Source organism: Ictalurus punctatus, chromosome 13 (assembly GCF_001660625.3).
Source record: "Ictalurus punctatus breed USDA103 chromosome 13, Coco_2.0, whole genome shotgun sequence".
Taxonomy (NCBI): Eukaryota; Metazoa; Chordata; class Actinopteri; order Siluriformes; family Ictaluridae; genus Ictalurus; species Ictalurus punctatus.
The window spans coordinates 36,050-60,000 of NC_030428.2; the positions used below are offsets into that span (position 1 = coordinate 36,050).

Consider the following 23,951-nt stretch of genomic DNA (forward strand, 5'->3'; position numbering starts at 1 on the left):
TTTTACGGAATTTGACAGACGCCCTTATCCACGGTGACTTACAATTATCTCATTCTTTTTTCCTTTACAACTGAGCAATTGAGGATTCAGGGCTTTGCTCAGTGGCAGCTTGGCGTTGCTGGTATTTCTGATCAGAAGGCCAACGTCCTAACCACTGAGCTATCACTTCCCACACCAGGTAATATTTACAGTAATGTAAGACAGTAATTTCCCTTCGAAACCATTTTCTTCGTGTGTATTACCCAACTCTTTTTTTTATTTGGTATGCAAATGATAATGACGATGCAACGAATATGCAAATGAGTTCTCTACTTTCCCCTGAAGTGTGTGTGCTGCAGCTCTGCTCCTGTTTCAGCGTGTGTTACTCAGAGCGGTGTTAGGGGGCGCTGTGGAAGAGGCGCTGTCCAGAAGGAGAGTGACGTCAGCATCAGCTGTGCTCTGATTCAGAGAAAATCACTCCTCAGTCACACGGCTGCAGCGCCAACGTACACACGCGCTATAGAAGAGAATATGCTTATTTACAGTGTTTCTGTAATATAATAAAGTCCCGCTAACGCTCATACAGCAGCTGGAGTCCGGCTTTGTGCAGGAAGTTTCATCGTATCTGTGTTTATTTTCCGCCGAGTCACCGTGTGGAGCGCGTTCACATTCAGCTCTGAAGGTAAGACAGGAGGAGGAACATGTCTGACGTTATAGCTGTCTCTCTCTTCCCCGGTTATAAACACGCTGTCTACAGGACTCTGTGTGTGAATGTGATTTAATGTGTGTGTATTTGAGCTAATCTGGACTTTGTTTACATCCGGACAGTAGCTAGCTCACGGCTAGGCGAGTTAGCATTATTAGCATGATGCAGGTTCAGTGAGCTCTGCAGCCGCTAATACCTTATTAACACTTTACCGCATGTGATAATATCTTGTTTTCTTGTTACACCGTTTCTCAGTTGTTGATTAGACACTGATTATAGATCTGAGGTGAAAATGATAATTGCTGTGTCACATCTCGGGCTGAGTGCTAACACCGCTGTAACGCACACTCACTAGTCATGTGACGTCACGGACTCATTTACATATTCATCGCATCGTCATGATCATTTGCAAATTATCAATAAGGAACATTTAGGGACAAATAATAAGAGTACGGTTTTATAAGAATAGAAAAATTTATGAGATGTAAAACAGGGCAAGTCCTGAAGTGTTTTATTCCTCTTACACCACAGCAATTTACTGACAATTACAGTTTTGTTTTATTTATTAAAGAGCGACACGTCATACTTTTTATTTGTTCATAGTTACAGTGACATTTGGGTTTGAGATCAAAGGATGAACATGAGGCAATAGATTAATTATTCATTTATTATTAGCACTATTTGGATTGGATTTGTTTATCAGGGGGATGTGGGTAATAAATAATAGATTAATTATTTTTAAAAAAACTTTTGTTTAAACTCTCGCATCTGGACGGAAATAAAATGACTACAGGACGAGTGAGGCTCTAGTGAATTACAGCCAGAGTTCCAGCAGCAACGTGAGCATACACTAAAACAATCATCAGAAAGTTTATGAGAAGCGTCCATGTTTAGCTTGTTGATTGGTGTTTAATATCTGAGGGTGGGTCACTGAGACGCTACGAGACTAAACACAGCAAGCAATTTTTATTCCACTATGAGGCCACATCTGGATAGAAGGTCATGGACATGCTTATCTGCACTAAAATGATCCTGATGAGTTTAGTGACAGGAGGGAATTCAGCCTGTAATCTTCTCAGTGGAGGACGGAGAATTATAAATAAATTTATAAACGGTGCGATTATAAATAAATGCACTCCTTCTATAAATGTGCTAATACTGCATGCTCAAATAGTGCAGTTGTGTAAGCAGGAAATTCATCACAGTTTCTACATGAAGTATGTTTTGTTGAACTTCTCCACTGTTCACTGATGGAGACTCGAGTGCAGAACTGTTTGTGGTTATTGTAGTCCTAAAGCTGTCATAGCATAACTGTTTTGAGTTGAATTGAGGTCTATAGCCATCTTTATGTTTTTTCAGTGGTACAGTCCTCAGTAATCTCAATGATCTTTAGGCTGCACCATGTGGGGACATCCTCAGCAGCATATGACTTCCATCTGATCAGAACCAGAAGTAGGACATCAGGACGGGTCAGGCAGGTCCGGAGAACAGAAGGGGTCAGGAACACTGGCATCTCGGATCTCACAGATTAGCTCCTGGAAAATAGGAAATTACCCCAGGACCCCATGTACATTTAATCCTGTCTGAATAGGGCAATATTCTGATCCATCATTTACATGTACGGCATTTAGCAGAAGCCCTTATCCAGAGCAACTTACAGAAGAGCTTTGAAGTGTCTATTAATACAAAATACCTTAATACAGGTATAAATACCTGATACCGGTTCACTAGGTCACGGACTGAGAGTACCATCCGTTTAAGACCTCTGTTGGTGAGGGAATATAGTATAAAAACACAGATGACACAAATGTCTGGGTTTATTTTTAAAGTGCTAATTGAAGTACTTCAGGAAGAGGTAGGTCTTTAGACGTGGTTTGAAGACTCAGCTGTTCGGACGTCTAGGAGAAGTTCCTTCCACCGGCGAGGTGCCAGAACAGAGAAGAGTCTTGATGCAGATCTTCCTTGTATCCTGAGAGCTGGTGGGACCAGTCGAGCGGTGCTGGAGGATCGTAGGGAGCGAGGTGCGGTGCGGGGTGTGTGATAAGTGATTGATGTTTCCCTACAAAGCCAAAAACCTCTAGTGTTTAAAGTCTGATGCAGCAGCTGCAGGCAGCCAGTGGAGGGAGCGTAGCAGTGTGGTGGTGTGGTTGGGAAGGATGAAAACCGGCCGTGCAGCTGCATTCTGGATCAGTTTGAGGTGGACTGGAGCTCAGAGGAGCTCAGGGGAAGACCTGCCTTGTGTCCAGTCTCGAGATGAGAAGAGACTGAACCAGCAAAGGAGTGACCTTCACAGTCCAGAACTCAACAGCACTGTGGTTTATATTTATAAATGTTTTCTGTAAGGAGACGTTTATTTAACATTTAATCCTTTATCAATGGTGAAGAGATTAACATTCTCGCATGCTAATGAGATTAATAACAATAAACACTTGTGATATTACAGGATGGCTCTGAGATTCTGATGGGACTCTGGTCTATGTGACGGATGTGTTTTCAAATCCCGGGTTTCACAAAATTAACTCTTTTTTTTCTTTATTTCTGTCCCCTTAATGTTCAGCTTTCTGTGTGAGTGTGAGAGTGTGGTCCAGCTCTGTGTAGTTGACCTCCTGATGTCCAGCTCGTGTATCTTGTGTGTAGTTTGAGTGTCAGACTGAGAGAGGAGGAGTGGTGGTGGTGGTGATGGTGGTGATGACGCTGTGTGTGGAGGAGGAAGTGAAGCAGTGATGCCTAGCTCCTGTATAATGATTGTATTGTGTTAGGGAGGTTACGGCGGTGCTGAGGGAGATCACTTGCTCGCTCATCACTCTGGAGCTGAAGGAACATCGCGGTTCGTGACTGCTTCATTCCAGATGGATAGTAATGAATCTTGAAGATGTTCCTTCACTTGGATGAGAAGTTTCACACGAAGCTGATTATTAACTCCGGACCGGACACAGCACCACGAACGTGGGCCGGGACGTCGTCTGACCGAGTGTTTTTTATATAAGTGGATTAATTAGTTGGATTAACGTTTTCAGGAACACTGAGGTTACCGGGAAACCGGGGTCAAAGCAGTGATATAACTCTCCTGTTCACTACACGCAGTCACCTCACGCTTAAACACATCCAGAGGAAATAAAGACTAATCAGAGAAAATATCTTTTACGTGTGATGTGAGGATAGAACTCCACAGCTCACGGCCCAAACAATAGAAACTTTATTAGAAGAGAATAATAATCATAAACTGGCTCTTAACTCCATAACTCGGGTAGAGGAGAGTTCAGACTTGTCTGGTGGGCTAGATATTACATTTTCATGTGCTGTTATTAATGATTACTTCCTGAAACACAGACACTGCTAGTTTCCAGTTTAGTGTTGGCATAAACACAGCTCAGGGTCAGAGAGAGATGGGGGAGAGAGAGAAATGGAGAGGGAGAGATGGAGGGTTAGGTGGTGTTTCCATATCTGCACCCTGCTGTGAGGTGGTACAGACTCAGTGGCGTATTTTACTCTCAGTACACTTGTGATGATGAAAGAGAAAACCCCAGGCTTCCTCACCATACGATATCGGTTCACAATGCATGAATGAATGAATGAATGCCTTTTATTGTCACTATACATATGTACAATGAAATTAAGAACCACTCCTTTTTGTTCCGTGCAAACATGTACATTCAATACACAAGAAGAATAAACAAATAATACACAGATAAATAAACAAGATAAATAAACAAAATAAATAAACAAGATATGCATGATAGATATGCAAGATAGCTATTGGGGTCGATGGGGGAGGTACTATGAAATGCACGGTTTTGAGACACTATATACATATGCTGTGGACTCAGTACATGTGTTTGTTTATCATGATAATAGCTTTCGAGAAGAAACTATTCCTAAAACTACTAGTCCTTGTTTTGATGCACCTGTAACGTCTCCCTGAGGGCAACAGATTGAACAGATCAGAGCCAGGGTGAGAACTGTCCTTAATGATGGTTTTTCCTCTGCTGAGGCAACGGGAAGTGTAAATATCCATCAGGGAGGGGAGAGGGCAGCCAATGATCTTCTGTGCTGCTCTTACTACCCTCTGAAGCCTCTCCCTGTCTGCTGCGGTGCAGCTACCGTACCACACCGTCATAGAGTATGTCAGCAACGTCTCGACGGACGAGCGGTAGAAGATCAGCAGCAGATTGGAGTCCAGATTGTACTTCCTGAGAACCCTCAGGAAGTGTAGCTGCGTTTGAGCCTTCTTGATAACCGCTGTGATGTTGTCCGTCCAAGAGATGTTTGCAGAGATAAGGACGCCAAGAAACCGGACGGTGTGGACCTTCTCCACACACTCACCATTAATGAAGAGGGGGGCCAGCTCCGTGTTGTGTTTTCTGAAGTCTACAATAAGTTCCTTGGTTTTCTTGGTGTTTAGAGTCAGATTGTTCTTTGATCACCAGGCTGCCAAGTTTAGGACTTCCTCTCTGTAGGCTGCCTCCTCTCCTTTTGAGATAAATCCGACCACTGTGGTGTCGTCAGCAAACTTGATGATAAGATTATTGTTGTAGACTGGTCTACAGTCATATGTGTAGAGACAGTACAGGAGGGGGCTCAGCACACAGCCCTGTGGAGAACCTGTGCTCAACGTGCGAGTGGAGGAGAGGTGGGGTCCGAGTCTCACTGTCTGGGACCGGTTGGTGAAAAAGTCCTTTATCCAGGCACACGTGAGGCGGGGGAGGCCAAGGGTGACCAATCTGGTGACGAGAATGTCCGGAATGATTGTATTAAAAGCCGAACTGTAATCCACAAAAAGCATCCGGACGTAGCTCTGTTGCTGCTCTAGATGTCTCAACACGTAGTGGACAGCTACGGCGATAGCATCCTCTGTGGATCTGTTTGCACGATAAGCAAATTGAAAAGGATCGAAATCTGGGGGGAGGTAGTCCTTGATGTGCTGAAGAACCAATCTCTCAAAGCACTTCATGATAACTGGAGTGAGGGCTACAGGACGATAATCATTCAGGCTAGTGGTGGGCGACTTCTTTGGCACTGGAATGATTGTGGCTGATTTTAGGCAGGACGGGATGACTGCTTGGGCCAGGGAGAGATTGAAAATTCTGGTAAAGATGTGGGCAAGCTGGTGGGCACATGATCTGAGCACGTTGCCAGGTACACCGTCTGGGCCAGCAGCCTTCCTGGGGTTCACTGCCAGAAACATCCGTCTAACATCATGTTCCCTCACAGTAAGTAGAGTGGTGCAGGAACCAGAAGGGGATGGAGGCAGGGCTGGACTGGTACGGGGGCCAGATGAGGGTGGAGGTGGGGCTGGAGCAGATGAGTGCTGTTGTTGTGATGTTTCAAAGCGAGCAAAGAAGCAATTTAGCTCTTCTGCCAGAATCGCACTCAGGTCTCCTGTTGTCGCCTCATGGCCTCTGTAGTTCGTGATGTTCTGTATGCCCTGCCACACCTCCCTTTTATTTTTGCTGGACAGGTGGGACTCTATGCTCCTCTTATAGGCCGCCTTAGCTTCCTTAATACCACCTTTCAGGTTGGCACGGGCAGCTCTGCACAGAGCTCTATTACCAGACCTGAAGGCAGCGTCGCGGGCTTTGAGTAGTGTGCGGACCTGTTTGGTCATCCATGGTTTCTGGTTTTGGAAAACCCGGATGTTTTTTCCCACAGTCACATTTCCGATACAGAACTTGATGTAGTCCAGTACCGTTCCTGTTAATGTTTCTAGCTCTTGATGTTCAAACAAATCCCAGTCTGTCTGTTCGAAGCAGTCCTGTAGTTTGCAGAATGCATCATCAGGCCAGGTGGTAACAGTCTTTATAGTGGTCTTGACACTGCGTCTGAGGGGGGTGTAGGCAGGGGAGAGCAGGAGGGAGAGATGGTCTGATTGGCCGAGGTGGGGGAGAGGTATGGCTCTATACGCGTGCTTAATGTTGGAGTAAACATGATCCAGAGTGTTCGCCCCTCTAGTAAAACACTTAACATGTTGATAGAATTTCGGGAGTACAGTCTTCAAGTTCGCTTTATTAAAGTCTCCTGCAATTATGTGAACACCATCGGGGTAAGCCCTCTGTTGCTCGTTTATGGTGTTCAACAGGAGAGAGAGCGCCGTGTTCACATTGGCGTCGGGTGGAATATACACAGCCGTGATAATCACTACTGTTAGCTCTCTCGGTAGAAAAATGGGCCGACATCTTAAGGACATGTACTCGAGGTCAGGGGAACAATGTTTGTCTATCATTGTTCCGTTGTTACACCAATTCTCATGCACATACATATAGAGCCCCCCCCCCCCCCCCCCCCCCCCTCTGCTCTTACCGGAGTCCTCAGTCCTGTCCCAGCGAAGCATAGTACGACTTGCTAGCTGCATGCTAGCATCGGGTATCCTTGGATGAAGCCAGGTTTCAGTAATAATCAAAACACAGCAGTCACGAACGTAGCGATTTCCAGCTAGTTGTAATTCCAAGTTGTCGATTTTATTCACTAGGGATCTGGCATTGGAGAGAAACAGGCTCCGTAAAGGTGGCTTGTGTGGTTGTTTTCTTAGCCTTAGCATAATACCGGACCTGCATCCCCGCTTTTGCTTCCTCTCCCTCCTCCGTCTGCGCCGCCTTCTGGACCCGACAACAATCCACGGAGAGCCCGGCAATCTCGCTATGTCGTCTGGGATGTTGTGCGTGTGATGAAACATTCTCGTAATAGGTATGCGGTGTTGGTCCCCAATATCCATAAGGTTCTGACTTGTAAACAAATAATAAAGAAATAATACAAAAACAACGAAAGAGAGCACTGGAAAGGAGAGCCGTGAGCCGCAGCAACTGTGTGCGCCGCCATCTTCAACCATATGCAATGCAACCATACAACTGAATCTGATGCCATATGATCCGATAACCTTCCTCCGGCACGCTTTCTCCGGCACGCTTCCTCCGGCACCCTTCCTCTGGCACGCTTCCTCCGGCACGCTTCAGGTTTTGCGGAAGGCCTAGTGCTAATTGTCAGTGATTTATGTAATGATGAAGAATGATTTAAAGATGGAGATTTTCTTTCCTTTATTGGAAAACAGTGGGTCTGCTGTTGTCATATTGCACACAATCTCACCATCCTAATGCTCCTCCTCAACCAAACAGAGCACTTCAGATAAACAGGCCATGCTGTTAGTCTTTCAGTATGCCACACCCTGCCCTGCACGCCACACTTACCCATAAACCCCATCTCTGTGTCACAACACAAATAACTCACTTTAAACGTGTCCTGAGCACTGCAGTGGAGTGAGTCATGTCTCCATTTCACTGAACACCATGATGATGATGATGATGATGATGATTTTATTCCTGCTCTCATGGAAGTCATTTAACTTCTCTCAGTTCGTCTCCACACACAGCCAGGGCTCCCACACTAATGCTCCATTACATAACCTAGCCTCTTCTGACAGGCTAGTGCCTCTCCTCGTCCCAGTTCACCGCCGGAGAACAGGTTTAGGACTTCCTCACACAAGCAAATGGTTTTGATGGCGCGTCGAGCCACATTAAGATGATTCGAGTGAGCAGAACATGGGTCAGAGCTTCCTGATGATCAGGGAAAGCTCCTGCAGCCTCAGGTCACAGACTGATGGTAAAATGACATTTGAGAATAAAAAGGGAATGGAGTGCTGTGAAAGTGAGCATAAATTATGGCACTGTATGGTAATTCACAGGTAGAGTCATGTCAGTTAGTGGGTTAAGAGATGAGGTTGGGGAGAGATTAATCATCATCACATGACCAAACTGAACAACTTTCTCCTGTCAGTCTTCTCCCGCCACCAGAAACTCCTGCTGTTTACTGTGTGTGTGTGTGTGTGTGTGTGTGAGAGAGAGACTAGTCTGTTGTGTGTAATTTGGTAATAAAGGTGTGTCTCCAGTGACAAACCGAAGAGCACACGCAAGTGAGGGCACACCTTAGTCAAATGAGTGTACACCTTAGTCAGATGAGTGCAGACGGGACGCGGGTGTGTCGCTGCTCTCGTTACAATCATGCAGTAAAGTCACCTGTCCTCAACACACACACACTCTCTCTACACACCCATTTCAGGACAGAGAAGGTCAGTACTTCATTACTTTCATTATTTTTCTCTCTCAGTGTAGGTGTCCTTGTCCTCCTGTAATACTACATTATTAGATTGGATTTCAGGATTGAGTGGACTCGTGGATGTGTCCCAGTCGAAATTATCGTCATTGTTCTAAGTGTTATAGTCTAAACACTCTGTAATGTAATATTAGTTCATGCTAATAAACGTCTGCTCCTGCTCGCTCTCGTCACCTCCATCTTCTAGCATCTGTGCACGGAAGTTAAAGTAGGTCTCAGGCGGTTTCCCAAGGCGGACACCTTGTGTGGTTGTTAGAGGTGTCCTAATGTGTTGCCATAGAGACATGTATGATGTACTTGAAATAAAGTATAATAGTCATATTTTTGCTGTAGGGTTTCCAGGGCTACAACTTCAAAGAGCAATTTTTAATGTTAAAAAAACAGCTTTACAAAGGTTATGTGGTTTCCTTCCTGCTGTAAAGCAAACTCTGTCTTTGTCAGATACGAGCGCTCAGACCTGAGTCATGCTTTGGTCTTTTGTAAAGGGGATAAAGCGCTGAGGGTTTGATAATGGCCGTCTTAGCTTTGTTTCGTTATACAGAGTGAAGTCTGCCTCCCGAATCTCACTCTCGCTGTACACTCGCACTACACCTCTTTATCTCTTGTGATCGGGTGTTTTGCAGACTACACACCACATGTTCGCTCACAGCCAGGCTCACACCGTAAACCCTTTTTTACACCAGGAGAAATCCACGCTGGAATACAACCGATCCTCAAATCTCGCTTTCTCACCTAAATAAACACTTTGTCGAGAGCAGCTGTCCGTACTGGTGTTTCTGCACCATCACAAGAACATTTCTAGTTAGTTTTATTTGTATAGGACTTTTAACAACTGGCATGGCCACAAAGTCCGCTTACAGAATTTAAATGTATGCATTTAACCCTAATGAGCAGCCAGAGGTGACGGTGGTGAGGACACACTCCCTGAGACGATATGAGGAAGAAACCTTGAGAGGAACCCGTCCTCATCTGGGTTGGAGCCTGGGTGGAGGCTCCAAGCAGAAGTAGAGCTTCAGAAGAGCAGAAGTAGTCACCATCACTGGCAACTCAGGAGAAACATGTGCAGATTGAGAGAGAGAGTTTGCTGTTTTGCAGATTGTATTGATGGTGGAGGATTATGGGTAGTAGCTGAAGTTTCCATTTATATCTCCATCGCCCTACTGAAATGCAGCTCACATGGCAGCAGTTTCATTATAAACCATCCTTCAGTGTGGTTTGGGTTGAGGCTTTTATCTGCAGCCATGACTAAAGTGGCAGAATGTAAACAGATCCTGTCTCCTGGCCCTCTGTGACCGTCATTCTGCCCCTTTGCCCCCCTCCACACCCTTCACTAGTGACGACAGCCAGTGGATTAGTGACGGACAGTGTTTTGAGTTTGTTAATTCAGTTAGACAATTACAAAAAATGTAAATAAAAAACCCTCTATTACTCAATAAAAACCAAACAGTGTCTAAGTTTACAAAGTTCGGTCTCGCAGTTTAAGTTAATCACTAATATTACCTTGAACCCTACGAAGTCCACCTTATATATTATTATAAAGGCTTTATTTTTTTCTTTTAACTTTCCTGATTGTATTCTCTAAAATGAAAATCTTGTTACTAACGAAATCATTTTATTCAAAATCATTTTAAAACTTGTACAATATGGTCATATTAAAATACATTTAAAAACAACCGTGTAGATGTATTAGCTCTGGAATAGATCAGTTGATGTCATGCTGTTTTAGTTAAATAATCAGTGTGTGGTAGCATGTCTAAGCTGAGCACAATGCAGCACAAAACTGATAAATAACCTCACAGCCAGTTCGCAGTTAAACATAAAATGGAGAAAATAAAAGCTAAATTAAAAAAAAATGTTTGACTTTGGGAAAAGCAATAGTTAGTCCAAGTCCAGTAGCTAATAGAGCTAGTTAAAGCTGGTTAAATAAACACGTAGCTCTCGACACCAGCGGCTTCGACAGGCATTTCCTCTGCCGCTGAAAATGACATGACTGCGTAACATCTCTGTATATGATGATCAGGAAGGAAGCTACTGAAGAGTACTAATTCAGACATTTAACTTGGACCATCCAGTTGATCTGCTGGTTAAAAATAAGCGTGTTATAGTCCTTACTTATTTTCTCAATCCTCCAGTCTTCTTTGGCTGCATGAGCTTCATGGAGACATGTAAATGATGAAGTAGTGTGTGTTTATTATCATTGGTGCATCTGTAGCTTCCAGCAGTAATCCATTCCAAGCCGTAGTCACAGGATGAGTGTTCTGTTCTTACACTGAATGAAGGTCTTGTTCAATTTCGCCGCTGCAAACCACCAGTAAGAACCGCCTTCTCGTATTGAGACCAAAGTTGGAAAAGCAGTGTGTGACACAATATTTACAACAGATACCTTTGTATGCAGCGATCTTATCATTTCCTCTTCTGGTTGTGTACCTATCGAACCACATGCAGCTCTCTGTGTAGAAGCTTGTGACTGCGCTTGAAGCTGGAGATAGCAGTTTCTAGTGAAACGCTATGAAACTCTGAGGTGACCGCTACCTTGAATTGCCTTTGTCTTAGCATTGTTATCCTCATCTCTTGTTCACTAGCTATCTGCTAACTTTCTGTATTGTTGCTCAGTACGCTGCACTCACTTCTCATTCATCCCACCTGCTTGGCATCTCCCTCTGCGTTAGATGCTTAGAGCATTCAATTCAATTCAAGTCAATTTTATTTGTATAGCGCTTTTTGCAATAGACATTGTCTCAAAGCAGCTTTATAGAAACATATAAACACAGTATAGAGATTTTAAGTGTGTGAATTTATCCCTATTGAGCGAGCCGGTGGAGATGGTGGTGAGGAAAACTCCCTAAGATGATAAGAGGAAGAAACCCAGTAGCGGGAGCATGACTACATTTTGGTGTCACTGTTGAATAGTTTTCTCGTGCTATACTACTCACTGTTTGCTGCTGAATCTGCTAAATTAGCTGGATTTCCTCTAATGTGCAGCTCTATGGCCGAGGTCAGGTTTCCCTTCACACACTTCTCGTTATTTATTTACTTGGGTCAGATATCTCCAATCTTTCATGACACAGAGTGTTTAGCCGTTCTGCGAGACTGAACGCTCATGCAGCTGGTGTCTGAACGTCACAGCAGCTGAAGACAGGCAGCAGTTATATGTACACTGGCTATCTTAATGCTGCACAGTATGGTTGCAGAGTAGCTTGCTATGCCACAGTACAAGAATTTTATTGAGTGCTTTAAAGCACAGCTTGGCCAGATAAGCTCCATAGTGATTTGTGTATTTTACTGATTAGCTTTAGAACAAACCTTTCAATCTACAGATGTTGATCCTTTGCACAAGCGTTAGACACACCATCAGACCTGTAGTAGACCTCATTCATCTTATGGGGCGCTAAACAGTGACACCACAACCAAAGAGTCCCACAGAACACATCCATAAGGGCAGGGGCTGGTGATGGAATACTTTACAGCTAAAAACGTGTCATGGCTCGTGGTCTTCTTGATGTTCGACCCCAACAAAGCTGTTGCTCTGACACAAGAAGTTCAAGTGCAAGTCCAGTAAACTGAAAGCAAGAGCCCATAGTACTGAATGGTGTGCACCTCACTGACTGGCTCTGGTGCATTTCTCTGCTAAAGGTCTGTGTGGCTGCCATCACAGTGCATCACTACACCATGGATGGCACCACTCTGGCTCCTTAACTTATGATGCCATTTTTGAATAGGGGCAAGAACCTACATCCACTCCAATTCCCAGAGAGACCTTTGGGGAATCTTACCATTGTGCCGGAGTTCCTTAAGGTCCCACCTGGAGATCACTTCAACAAGAAAGGGAAATGTATTCTCTGGAGATAAGGTTTCCGTGAATGTATTGATGGCTTTGTTTTGACCTTATTGTTGAACTTAGGATTTCTGCTCACCTAATTTTTAAATCAATGTATTGACCTTGCAGTGTTCTGTTAAGGTGAGCATGCAGAACTGCAGAACATTCCTTGTTGTGGAAAGTTTGACCCTCAGATTTATTTTTATCTAATTAGAGTCTGGCCCACTAAGGGGTGGACATCATCACCATAGCGATTAGACAGGCTGATCACCTTTCAGATTAATCCTAAAGTGTGTGTGGTTCCTCATGGCACTGTGGTGTCGGTTATTCATGTGTTAACCTCTGATCACATGTCAGAATTGCTTGAAAGTTGCATTAAAATTTTTTATTATTCTTTCACTAAAGATGCTCAAAATGTCTTAACTTCCCGTTAATTACCTGATAATGCTGCCTGATGCATCTAACTCGCTCTCTTTTGTTCCACCCCTAGCTTGGACCCTGTGCTCACACCCATGGTGGGGAAGGCAGTCAATGGAGGACACCGCCCTCAAGCAGCCCACTATGGTTTCCAGACTACCAAAATTTGGCTCTCGTGCTACACCTGCTGCTGGACCCTTAACCAATGGCTCGACCCATAATGTTTCCTCTGGATGGGCTAAAGGAGTATCTGTAGGAAAGCAGAACGGCATAATTAAGGTCCCTGCCCCCTTCCCTATGAAGGGGAGGAAGGGGAGGGAGGATTGTGGAGAGAATGTTCCAGATTCTGGAGAAGAGGCTCAAGTAGTTCTCCGTTCTCAGCAGCAGCCACGCTCTGCTGTGACTGTCAGGCAAATTAGAAAGCCCTCAGCTGCCCCAGTGGGTAAAACCCAACGTTCCATCCCCGCTGTACCCGGTACCATTGCTAGGACTATTAATCAGCCCATAAAAACAAACCCACGCACTACTGCCCCCAAACAGCCCTCACCCATTCAGCCATTATACAGCAAGGTTGGGGGGAATGTAGTCGCTGCTAGTCATGGCTCTTCCTCATCTCCCCAGGGAAGTCTTCAGAGCAGCCTTTCACACTCCAGTGACAGTCTCAAGTCCCTCTCTGTTGAGAACGTCGTGCGCTCTCAAAGCTTCTCCTATTTAAAGAGGCCTGTAGCTGCCACTAACCCACCTCTGACACGTTCTTTCTCATTTAACCGGGCAACAGAGCTAGTGAAAGAGCTGCCCAGGCCACTGGCACAGTCTCCGGTAGCCAGGTCTCCTGTCACTCAGGCCTCCATGGTGTTAGATCGTGTAGCAAAGCCTACAATAGCAACTTGTACTATCTCCTCCATACCACAATCAACTTTGAAGAAATCTCTTCTGCCTAATTGCACTGACGGCAAGTCATCATCACTTAGCTATAAGCTAACGCGGCCATCGCTCATCAAGCAACCCCGCCCAGTTTTGCCGGTTAAAGTCCAAGGGAAGATGGAATTTACAGAGAGGGATGGAGATTATCGAGAAAAAGCTACACCCATTTCTGAACCATCCAGCAACACACACAGTGCTGGAACTACTCCCGAGGAACCCTTTTCCGCCAAGGTGGTAAATGACAGCCGAGGTCAATCTCTGGAGGTCTTGGAGGACATGTCTTTATCATCCACATCTTCTCTGGAACGCAATGATGTGAGTGAAGAATACATGGACGACTTTGATGACTTGGGTAACGGAGGCGGAATTCTGCTCATGTCTGTTCACGAGGGAAAAAATGACCGCATAGGGCTCTGTGGTGGTCACCGTCAGGAGGGTCTGCACAGCTTCATGTCTGAGACCGTAGACTGGGCTGAGATGGGCCTCACAGGTAAGTGCAGGTACACTTTCATCTTGAGTGTGATCTGTGCACGTTACCAAATCCGACAGTTAGCTCACAGCCGCTAGTAAAGTGTTTCAGTTTAGCACCGTTCGTTCACCGTTCAACTTCAGCGGCTCGATCCCCCAGATTACTGACTACAACTGGATTATTACAAACGCTACAAATGTTGGTGACCTTCATTCTTATGTAGACACAATGGGCAATATCGAGGTCAGCAAAAATTATCCAGGTCACGTGCATCTATCGTGCGATTAGTCTATAATGTATTTATCGTGACTGGCCTAATATGCCGTATCAGGTCCTCTATATATACATACACTTCATCATGGGAAAGGGATCACTGACGGAACCAATATGAAAACCAAACTTGACTATCACTTTTTGTAACACTGCGTAAATTACCCTAATTAATTTTACTTTCACATGCTGTGATTAACTGTGGTAATTGTTAATCACAGTTACTATTAACAATAGTAATTCTTAACTGGATTGAAAGTCCTAAAAAATGAATGCAGCTTAACTTTTTTGTCGGCTGAAAATTCACTGGATCTTTTAATCTAATGGAAAGGAAAGTGAAAACGGTGTCGGTGCTGAACTTCTGGTTGTGTTGTGTGTAGGTAGAAGCGAGGTGGCTGATGCCTCACGTCGCTGTGGGACCCGAGCACTGTCTGCAGAGAGAGATTTACCGCATGGCTCCTCCCTGGAGCTCTCCCCTTCTGACAGCTCTGGCGGAACATACATGTGGGACGAGGAGGTTCTGGAGCCGATTGGACGGGCCACACAACTCTGTGGAAGCTTTGACTCCAACCTTAACAGCATGGTAAGCTAGGCTCCATAGACTGTGTGTATTTATGTGTAGATCAGTGAAGGTGTACAATAAACCATACTCTGGGCCTTCAGTAAGTGAAAATCAGCTCAACTGGGTTGAGGTCAGGTGAGTGAAAAATCCATTTCCTTGCCTTAAGAAGCTTTTGGGTTGCTTTTGCATTGTGTTTTGGGTCGTTATCCATCTGTACTCTGAAGCGCTGTCCTATCAGTTTTGCAGCACTTGATTGAATCTGAGCAGAAAGTAACACTCTATACACTTCAGAATTCATCAGTTGACCCAGTTCCATTAGCAGCCCTACGTGCCCATGCCATAACACTCCCTCCACCATGTTTGACAGGTGATGTAGTATGCTTTGGAACATGAGCCCTTCCTTTCCTTCTCCATTCTCTTCTCTTCCCATCATTCTGGTACAAGTTCATCTGGGTTTCATCTGTCCAAAGAATCTTGTTCCAGAGCTGGTCAAGGTTGTTTTCTTTTCAGGCATGTTTTTTAGCAACGTCTGATCTGGCCTTTCAGATCTTGAGTTTATATCTTGAGGTGAACCGCCTGTATTTACGCTCGTGAAGGCGTCTCTTGATTGTAGACTTTGACGACGATACGCCTACCTCCTCCAGAGTGTTCTTGACTTGGCTAGATGTTGTGAAGGGGTTTTTCTTCACCAAGGAACGAATTCTGCGATCATCCACTTTAGTTGTCTTCCCTGGTCTTCCAGGCCTTCTGGTGTTGCTGAGCTCACCAGTGCGCTCCTTCTTTTTAAGAAAGAAAACACATTGTGTCATTGTCCAAATACTTATGGACCTGACTCTAACCCTAACTCTACATGCTCATTGGCAAACTGTAGTTTTGCAGAGGCTTTTTCCTGATGGCTCCATGCAGGTCAAATCTCTGCAATCTCTTTCTGATTGTAGAAGCACGCACTTTGACACCAACAGTTGCAAGACTTACTGTCAGATCCTGTGATGAAATTTTGGGTTCTTGGAGACTCCTTTTGCATCAGACGGTCTGATCTTGAGCTGAATTTGCTGGGAGGGCCAGTCCTGTATTTTTGAAATCTGCGCCATTTGTAGATGATGTTCCTTACAGTGGACTGATGTGTTTCAAATAATTTGGAGATCTTTTTAGATCCCTTGCCAGACTCCTAGGCATCCACAACCTTTTTTTCCTGAAGGTCTTATAGAACTCTTTAGATCTTGGCATGACCACACACCTCAATAGCAAAGGGAACACCAGACACTAGATATGAGAGGGGTATAAATAAGACCGGTTCCACCTGCACTCCCTATGCAGGTTCTAATCACCAGCACCCAATCTTCAACACCTGATTCTAATTATAGGGATTTGAAGGTGTGATAAATATGGGGGTGTGGTTACTTTTTCCATGTGACCGATCTGTTTTTTTTGTTCATTTAAATTATGAAAATTACTACAGAAGAAATCCTTCAGCATGACTGTGACACTGTAACGGGATTAATTCTGCATTAATAATGATAATAAGGCTATAAAGAGAATTGATATAATTACCCAGTATGTTCCATTTGATCTCGGAGAGTCATTTTGAGTTAGCTACTAAGGAAGAGTCTAGACTCGAAAGCAAACAATAGCCAAGGAGCTATAGCAAGCTCTTCAGGTGTTTTTATTATCCGATCTGTGTTTTCTGGGTGTTGTGTTATATGATCGGATCCCAACCATCAGGCCGTCTTCATGAAATATGAATGAACTGGGACTGGACTCACAGCGAGGGTTCTGTTCAGGTTACACTGATTTTGCTCTCTTCTTGATTTGAACTGTTTTTAAAATTATTTTTCAAGTTAGTCTTAAAGCTAGTTTTAATCACTGACCTCTGCAGGAAAACTCTTCATGGATGAAGTTGTTTGTTATCCTGGGAAGGACTGTGTTCAGACAGCGTATGTTGTGAGAGAGCCCTCTGGTGGTGTTGAACAATATTGCATGGATGAACTTCCTTCCTGTTGTAGAATGTATTGGCTACACTTTACAGGATAAGTGTGAACATTATATCAAATATAAATACTGCGTAATGGACAGAATGCAGAATATGATGATGTAGTTGGATATCACAGTGAGATCATCAGTTTAGGGTTAAGTGTGTAAGGAATAAAACACTTGTGGATGTGCTGTTATCAGAAAGTAATCAAGTAAAACCACCTGGAAGCTTATTTCCCCATTAAGGTCCCCAAGTGTTTTATTCCTCTTACACCACAGCAGTTTGCCAACGCTAACAATTTTTTGACATTCGTTTATCCGTTTATAGTTACATTTAATGTAGTGGAAAGTTCCTGTTCTCACTTATGTTTTAGCAGCTACGGTATAAACTTTCGCTTGTACTGGGAGTGAGAAACCACAAAGTATAAACCCCTGTGTCCTGCATCAACTCTCCATCGACCCAACTGGGAGACTCGGTCAGGCCGTTCAGTCTCTGTCTCTCTGCTGTTAAAGACATGGCATAGTTACTAATACTCCGATACTAAGTTAATGTACACCTGTCCCCTCAAACAGAGTGTGTGTTCCTTCAGACGTGATCTAAAGGCAAATTTGTGTGACTTTGTGAGTGTGTATGAGGTCACGTCTAGTTTGTGCTGTATAGTCGATGGTGAGTAGTCCGATGTGTGTGTGTGTGTGGGGGGGGGGGGGTGCGTGCAAGGATACAAAACAGGAGTGTAAAATCAAGTAATATGACAGTGTGAGCAATTGTTTTTATTATAAAATAATCACCTTTAGGGGGCAGCGTTGTCCTGACCACTAGTATAAACACACACACACACACACACACACACACACACACACACACACACAAGTTGAAAGTGGAGTGATGATGCTTTGTTGTTGTTTTTTCCCACTGGTGCGTTTGGTCCTGCACCAGGCTTACGCTAGACTTGATGTCCAGCTGAGTCTGGTGTCTAGACCTGCTGTCGCTGATGATAATGATAATTACACTGATCATTACTCTGGCATAGATTACCAAACATTAGCATGTATTACATTAAAAAAAAATATCAGCATAATATTTAGTGGCCAAAATATTTTTCCTAGTGGACTGTTTTCATAAGCAGACCGTTTTCTATCAGATGGGTTACTGATCGGAATGTCGGGGGTTCAAGCGCCAGCACTGCCAAGCTGCCACTGTTGGACCCTTGGGCAAGGCCCTTAACCCTCTCTGCTCTAGGGGGCGCTGTATCATGTAATGTATATATGATAAATAAAGACTCATTGTCGTATGCTGCTTATGAAATCTCACGTTTGTATCTGGAACGCAGTGAAAGCTGGAACACGAGCATTCTGTGGCGCTCCTGAGAGGAAACTATGATTATAATTTTAGTAATATTTTTACTTTAATGTAGGTGAGACAAAGATAAGACAAAAAAGCATGTTTAATGAGATCAAGTCATGCTGAACGCATTGCTGAAGTATTTTAGGCATCTGTATCAAATCTGTAAATCTGATCTAACCAGCGACGACTCCTCCATACTGTCAGAGTTTATATCAGTTTTTAACAAATGTCAGTCTTCATTAAGTTCTCACTCACAACTCCATGCATTTTATATTCCATTGACATTATAATGACCTCTATTTCTTCTTCTTCTTCTTCTTCTTCTTCTTCTGGCTAGGGTGTGTATGGCAGCCCATAGAACCGTCTGGTAAACAGTTGTGAAATTTGTCTGATTGGCGGTGTCTAAGGAACATTCTGACCAAATTTGGGCCAAGTGCTGCCAATGCTGTAGCCCCACCGTAGTGCCAATTTTGGCCTAATTTGGTACATTTATGGTCCTAACTTTTAAACTGTGTGTGAAAAGCCAGACATCTCTGGAGTCTCTGGGTCGAGGTGAGTTCAAATCAATTGAAATGTCATCAATTTCTGCCTAATTAGATTTTCTGCAGTCTTGGATTTTGTCAAAAACTGTTTTTCCCTACTCCTTTTGTCCAATCTTCACCAGAAGACATGCTGGCAAATGCAAAAAACAGGATGTGGTGGTGCATCCCAACAATGTATCTATCCATCATCATGAAACTTGACAAGTATCAAGACCACGCCCTGAATGTACTTTCATTTTTTCTGTACATCATTTGAAGAGCACGGTTTATTTTTCTTATAATTCCCCGGATTATGCTGAAGTGAACACATGGCCCACTAGGGGGCAGTGTAGCTTCACAGTGGTGGTGGTGGTGGTGAGAAGATTCTTCATTGTGCACAAGACGACCAGGGAAAGAGCGTCAGCACCACAGCATGGCTTCTTTTATCTCTCTCTCTTCTTCCTCTCTGTCTTTTCTCTTTGTCTCTCATCTTCTGTCAGTCTGTCCATACCCTCACTGTCAGTTCCATCTAAACGATCACGACTATCCCTACTAGATCTGGGGTCCTGTTACCCCGAGCTCCCTGTTACCCTGAGCTCCCTGTTTTGACGAAACGTTCTGGTCAGGTTTCTCTGCAGTGCTATTCAGAAGGGATTAGTTTTCCATTCATGCGCGTGTCACGTATTGTTCTGAGTTTTAGACTTTTGGTTTTGACGATAGAAAAGAGAAAAGAGCGAGCGCTTCCTGGAGCGTCCTTATCCTGAAGAAAAAGCACAGAACCTCTTTTCCTGAAGGATTTAACTCCATCTTTACCAACATGTCAGTTCACATGGCTTATATATTACCTGGAATTATCTCTACTGCTCATTTTACAGAAGGTAAAATAGGTTGTAATTTTCCATGCACAGTTCATATGATATTGAAAGTTTCTGATTAAAATCACGGAGATACTCTGGGAATAATTACATTACACATCTCCACATGGAACATTAATCCCATCTGAATAGGGTTTAAGTCAACGCATTGTTCATGGTGCAGTGAGTTCGTATTACCAATATCTAATCTTTACTTTCAGACACTTTCTTCACTGCCTTCTAGTGCTGTAGTAGTGATTAGACAATCACCTGACTGTGATCAATTTCCACAATTAACAAACATGTTTCTCAACCAACAGAAAGTGAGTTTGGTATAACAAACTTTCCCAGAAGAAGACATGAGTGTTCTTTAACCCCACACGCATGAGGAGGACAATCAAGAGGAAAATCTTTCTCCATGCGTCACGGGTAGAGTGTGGAATATTTGAGCATTTTGGGTCATCGTGTCTCCAAAGCTACAGTTCATCCCCACCTCCACGCCAACAAACTATTTTTCAGAGAGGTCAGAAGAAAAAACTTCTCTTTCAATAAACCACTACTGAAAAGGTGTGGAGTTCTCGAAATGCTACTGGAACTCTGGGAAAATAGACCTGTTCTTTAAACGCTCAACATGGGATTGGCATAAAAAGAAGGAAGGTTCTACAGAAAAGTACCCAATCTGCAGTTTTGAGCATGGCAAAGGATCTGCTGATGCTGTAGAGATGTTCCTCCTCCAAAGTTCCTGAGAACCTCATCAGGATGCACAGCATCATGGGCTCCATGAAGTAGCAGAAGATTTTAAATGAAAATTATGACGTTACAGCTGGGTTCAAGTTCTCCTATCTCACAGTAAATCCACACAAACATGGTTTCTTCAGCACAGAATCAAGCTTTTGACATTACCATCACAATCTTCTGCCGTAAACCATAAACCTCTTTTCAGGGTTAGAATATTAGAGTTGCAGAATGACCTAACACCTTTTACGTTTATTGACCATTTGCTTTGATCTGATGAAATACTTTGCTAACTCCACAATAAGACCCTCAGGGTAGACAGTTATGCCACCTGAAGACCTCATGGATATGAATTTCTAACCCGATCCATCATCAGTCCCGCTGTACCCTACACTTCACGTGACCTTGGACCGTGTCATTATGGATTACTCTTCAAGTGTCAATCTTGTCGGTGTCATGTGAAGCATTGAGAGAACTCCACCAGATGTTCTCTGTGGCTGACTGATTAAATGTAACTGTTAATGGATAAAAGTATGATGTCATTCTTTAATAAATAAAAATGTTAATTGTTGGCATATCGCTGTGATCTAAGAGAATTAAAACCTGTCGGGACGTGCTGTTGTTTAGTGAGATAACAGTAACTTTATTACACTTCACTGATGTTGATTCATTTCCAGTAACAGCATCGCCCCTGGTGTATTATTCCATAAATAATCAAAACACACACACGTACGTCGGTCCTCGTCTCCTGTTTTATCGTGTGTCATTCTAGCTAGGTACTGCCGTGTTCCTGTGGAACATGTTCTTTGATCTGGATGAAGAGTGCAGTGCGGTTTAGCTGAAGTGTAGTTTCCTGTTCAGCAGTTTATTAAATCTGCATCTTCAGAGGCATTGTGTCTTCCCTGGACCAGGACAGGATTAACTGGGCTTTCATTTCATTAGTCATTGTTGGCTCTATACTGTTCCAGCTCCATCAAGTGATAGCAGTGCCATTAAAAAAAAAAAAAAAGTTTTCTGCATGACAGATACTGATACAGATACAGATTATTAAACACCACTCTGTAACCCTCGGTAGCTAACAAGACAGATATTTTCTTTAATAGAGTCCGAGACAAATATGACAGGCTTTATGACCGTACTGGTTTAGAGTGCAGGCAGCACTGGGAAGGTCTGAGAATTTCTCCTGTGGTTAAAAACAGAAGTACACAGGTGCCGGGTGCAATCTTTCAGGACAAACAAATACCAGTCATTTCTTCCCTTATACACGGCTGCCTCCATCCTTTGCTTAATAACAGCCTCAGTCCTGTCAGGTGAGGATTCCACCTGTGATTGTTCCTGTCAGGTTCCTCTAACTGTCTGTGTTTGTGTTTCTCATGCTGCTCCTCAACTTTAGTCTCTTATTTCTTGAGCCGTTGACGTATTGACAATTTTGCTAAACTTCCTTTGACGCGTGTCCAAAATGTCACCTTTTATTGCTCTATCTCCGACAGCCTCTGCTGCTCAAATCTCAGTGTATTGTCCCTAAACGTTCAACACTACCATCGACTGTAATACAGAACTCCTCTTCCCAATAACAACCTCACAGTGAGACGTTTATATAGAAATATCTCTGAAATCTGAACGGGAGTGTGTGTGTAGAATTTGTTCAAGATGACTGAGATGGAGATGTCCGACATTAAAGTGCAGCGCTGGGGCTATAAGGGTTAAAACATTTTATATTATATTCATTTAATTATATTAACTAACCCCCTGTAAGCTCTGCCTCCTTACCCCCTCTCCAGGGCTCTTAACTGGACCCTCATGGCCACATCTTACACTTAACATATACTGTTAACGGTAATGAGGATGGGAACTAGAAAGCGAACCGCTTAAACCTGAACTGGTGGAAAAGCTCGTGTCTTCAGTTCTGGAAGATCACGTTGTTAGCTGCAAGTATTTTTTTCAAATAACAAATCACAAGCATGACATGATCTCATAAGTTTACTGTACAGCCCGGTTCTCTGTTGGTCAGACTACAGGCAGGAAATTTAGAGTCTAAGCCCTCAACTGTACACTATCTGTGATCCTAAACCTTCTGAAATCAGTGACCCTCGGCCATGTACACATCTTTCTTCCTGTTAAGATTGCTCTGCGTTCCTCTGTGTGTGGAACTGAAGTTGCTCATGAGGAAAAGTCATTTCTCGGAGCTGTTCAGCTGGGACTAAGCTCTCTCGGGGAGGAGAGGAGGCTCCAGCTCCACACATTACTGCACTTCAGTCAAACGTACAGCAATTCCTCCACACGGCACGAGTCCTCGCGCTCTCCAGGGCTAAATGTGTTCCTTAAACATCTGCCACTTAAGCACAGGCTAATCCTCAGCCTAGCCGTAGTGATGTGTAGGTTTTAGTCCATCGCCATGAAACTTCGTTCACATGAGAGAGGCATGCAGTGTAGATTTTATTACTTGTGGTTTAAACGGATCGACCTTTGACCTCATACTGTTCAGATCATGTGAATGTTGTGGATGTCTTACGGGTGGACCAGATGGCCTCAGTATCGGTTGAAAGGATTTGCATCAATTATTATTGTCCAGTAAGGTTTTTATTTACTTGTTAATGTTAGAGAATTTAAGCTGTTTTTCCCGTATTTGTTGATTAATCCCAGAATTGACATATACAGCTTTACAGATTTACTGAAACGAGTACACAGTGTAAGATCCGTCTCCATTCAGGACTGAACATCCTCTCTTCTTTCATGCTCTCTCATTCCTTCTGTCTCTCTCTTTATTTTCACAAGGACATTCTCAATAACTTGGACAACTTGGACTCTTGTGACCTGGAGGACGATGACCTCATGCTGGACGTGGACCTGCCCGAAGACGTCTCCCTCCACAGCGGTAGGTCCAGTCAGCGATCCAGCTGTGCTGTACCTGTGTATTAGTTCTGGTTCTGGTTCTGAGACGAGCCGGGAGAAGAATTCCATACAGTTAATCAGTTGGTCGAACAGAATATTCACAGAAGCACAGAACGACTTGGGCTGGAATCCTGGCGCAAATTTATAAAATTATATTTCAATGAAATTTAATATTGCAGTATAATGTGTCAGATTTGTTTTGATTACCAATAGCGACGTTTACTTGTCTGATCGAAGCAAAATCCAAGTCATTAATTTAGGCCAAACTTGTATCCTAATTATTTCCTAATCGCTGTGTTTACTCCCTGGATAGGGTTTAACGGTGTTGCTATGCTCCCTACTAGTGCACTACATACTTGGAAAACCATAGAGATACATGTTGACCTCAC

The 23,951-nt window shown here is 43.6% G+C and overlaps 1 protein-coding gene across 4 annotated transcripts in view; it reads left to right on the forward strand.

Moving 5' to 3' along the window:
• The first annotated feature begins 2 nt into the window (after nucleotides 1–2).
• ccser2b (coiled-coil serine-rich protein 2b) overlaps nucleotides 3–23,951 on the forward strand; it is a 47,899-nt gene continuing 23,950 nt past the window's right edge. For 2 of the 4 annotated variants that reach the window (XR_008397633.1, XM_017483748.3), the window contains exons 1-4: nucleotides 193–661; nucleotides 13,093–14,433; nucleotides 15,063–15,265; nucleotides 23,446–23,545. Coding sequence is in view for 3 of the 4 variants with exons in the window: in XM_017483748.3 (XP_017339237.1) it covers nucleotides 13,134–14,433; nucleotides 15,063–15,265; nucleotides 23,446–23,545 (1,603 nt within the window). In the remaining variant the exon portion in view is untranslated. Of the gene's footprint in view, nucleotides 662–13,092; nucleotides 14,434–15,062; nucleotides 15,266–23,445; nucleotides 23,546–23,951 lie in introns of all 4 variants that reach the window. The other 2 variants (XM_017483749.3, XM_017483750.3) reach the window with 2 other exon arrangements.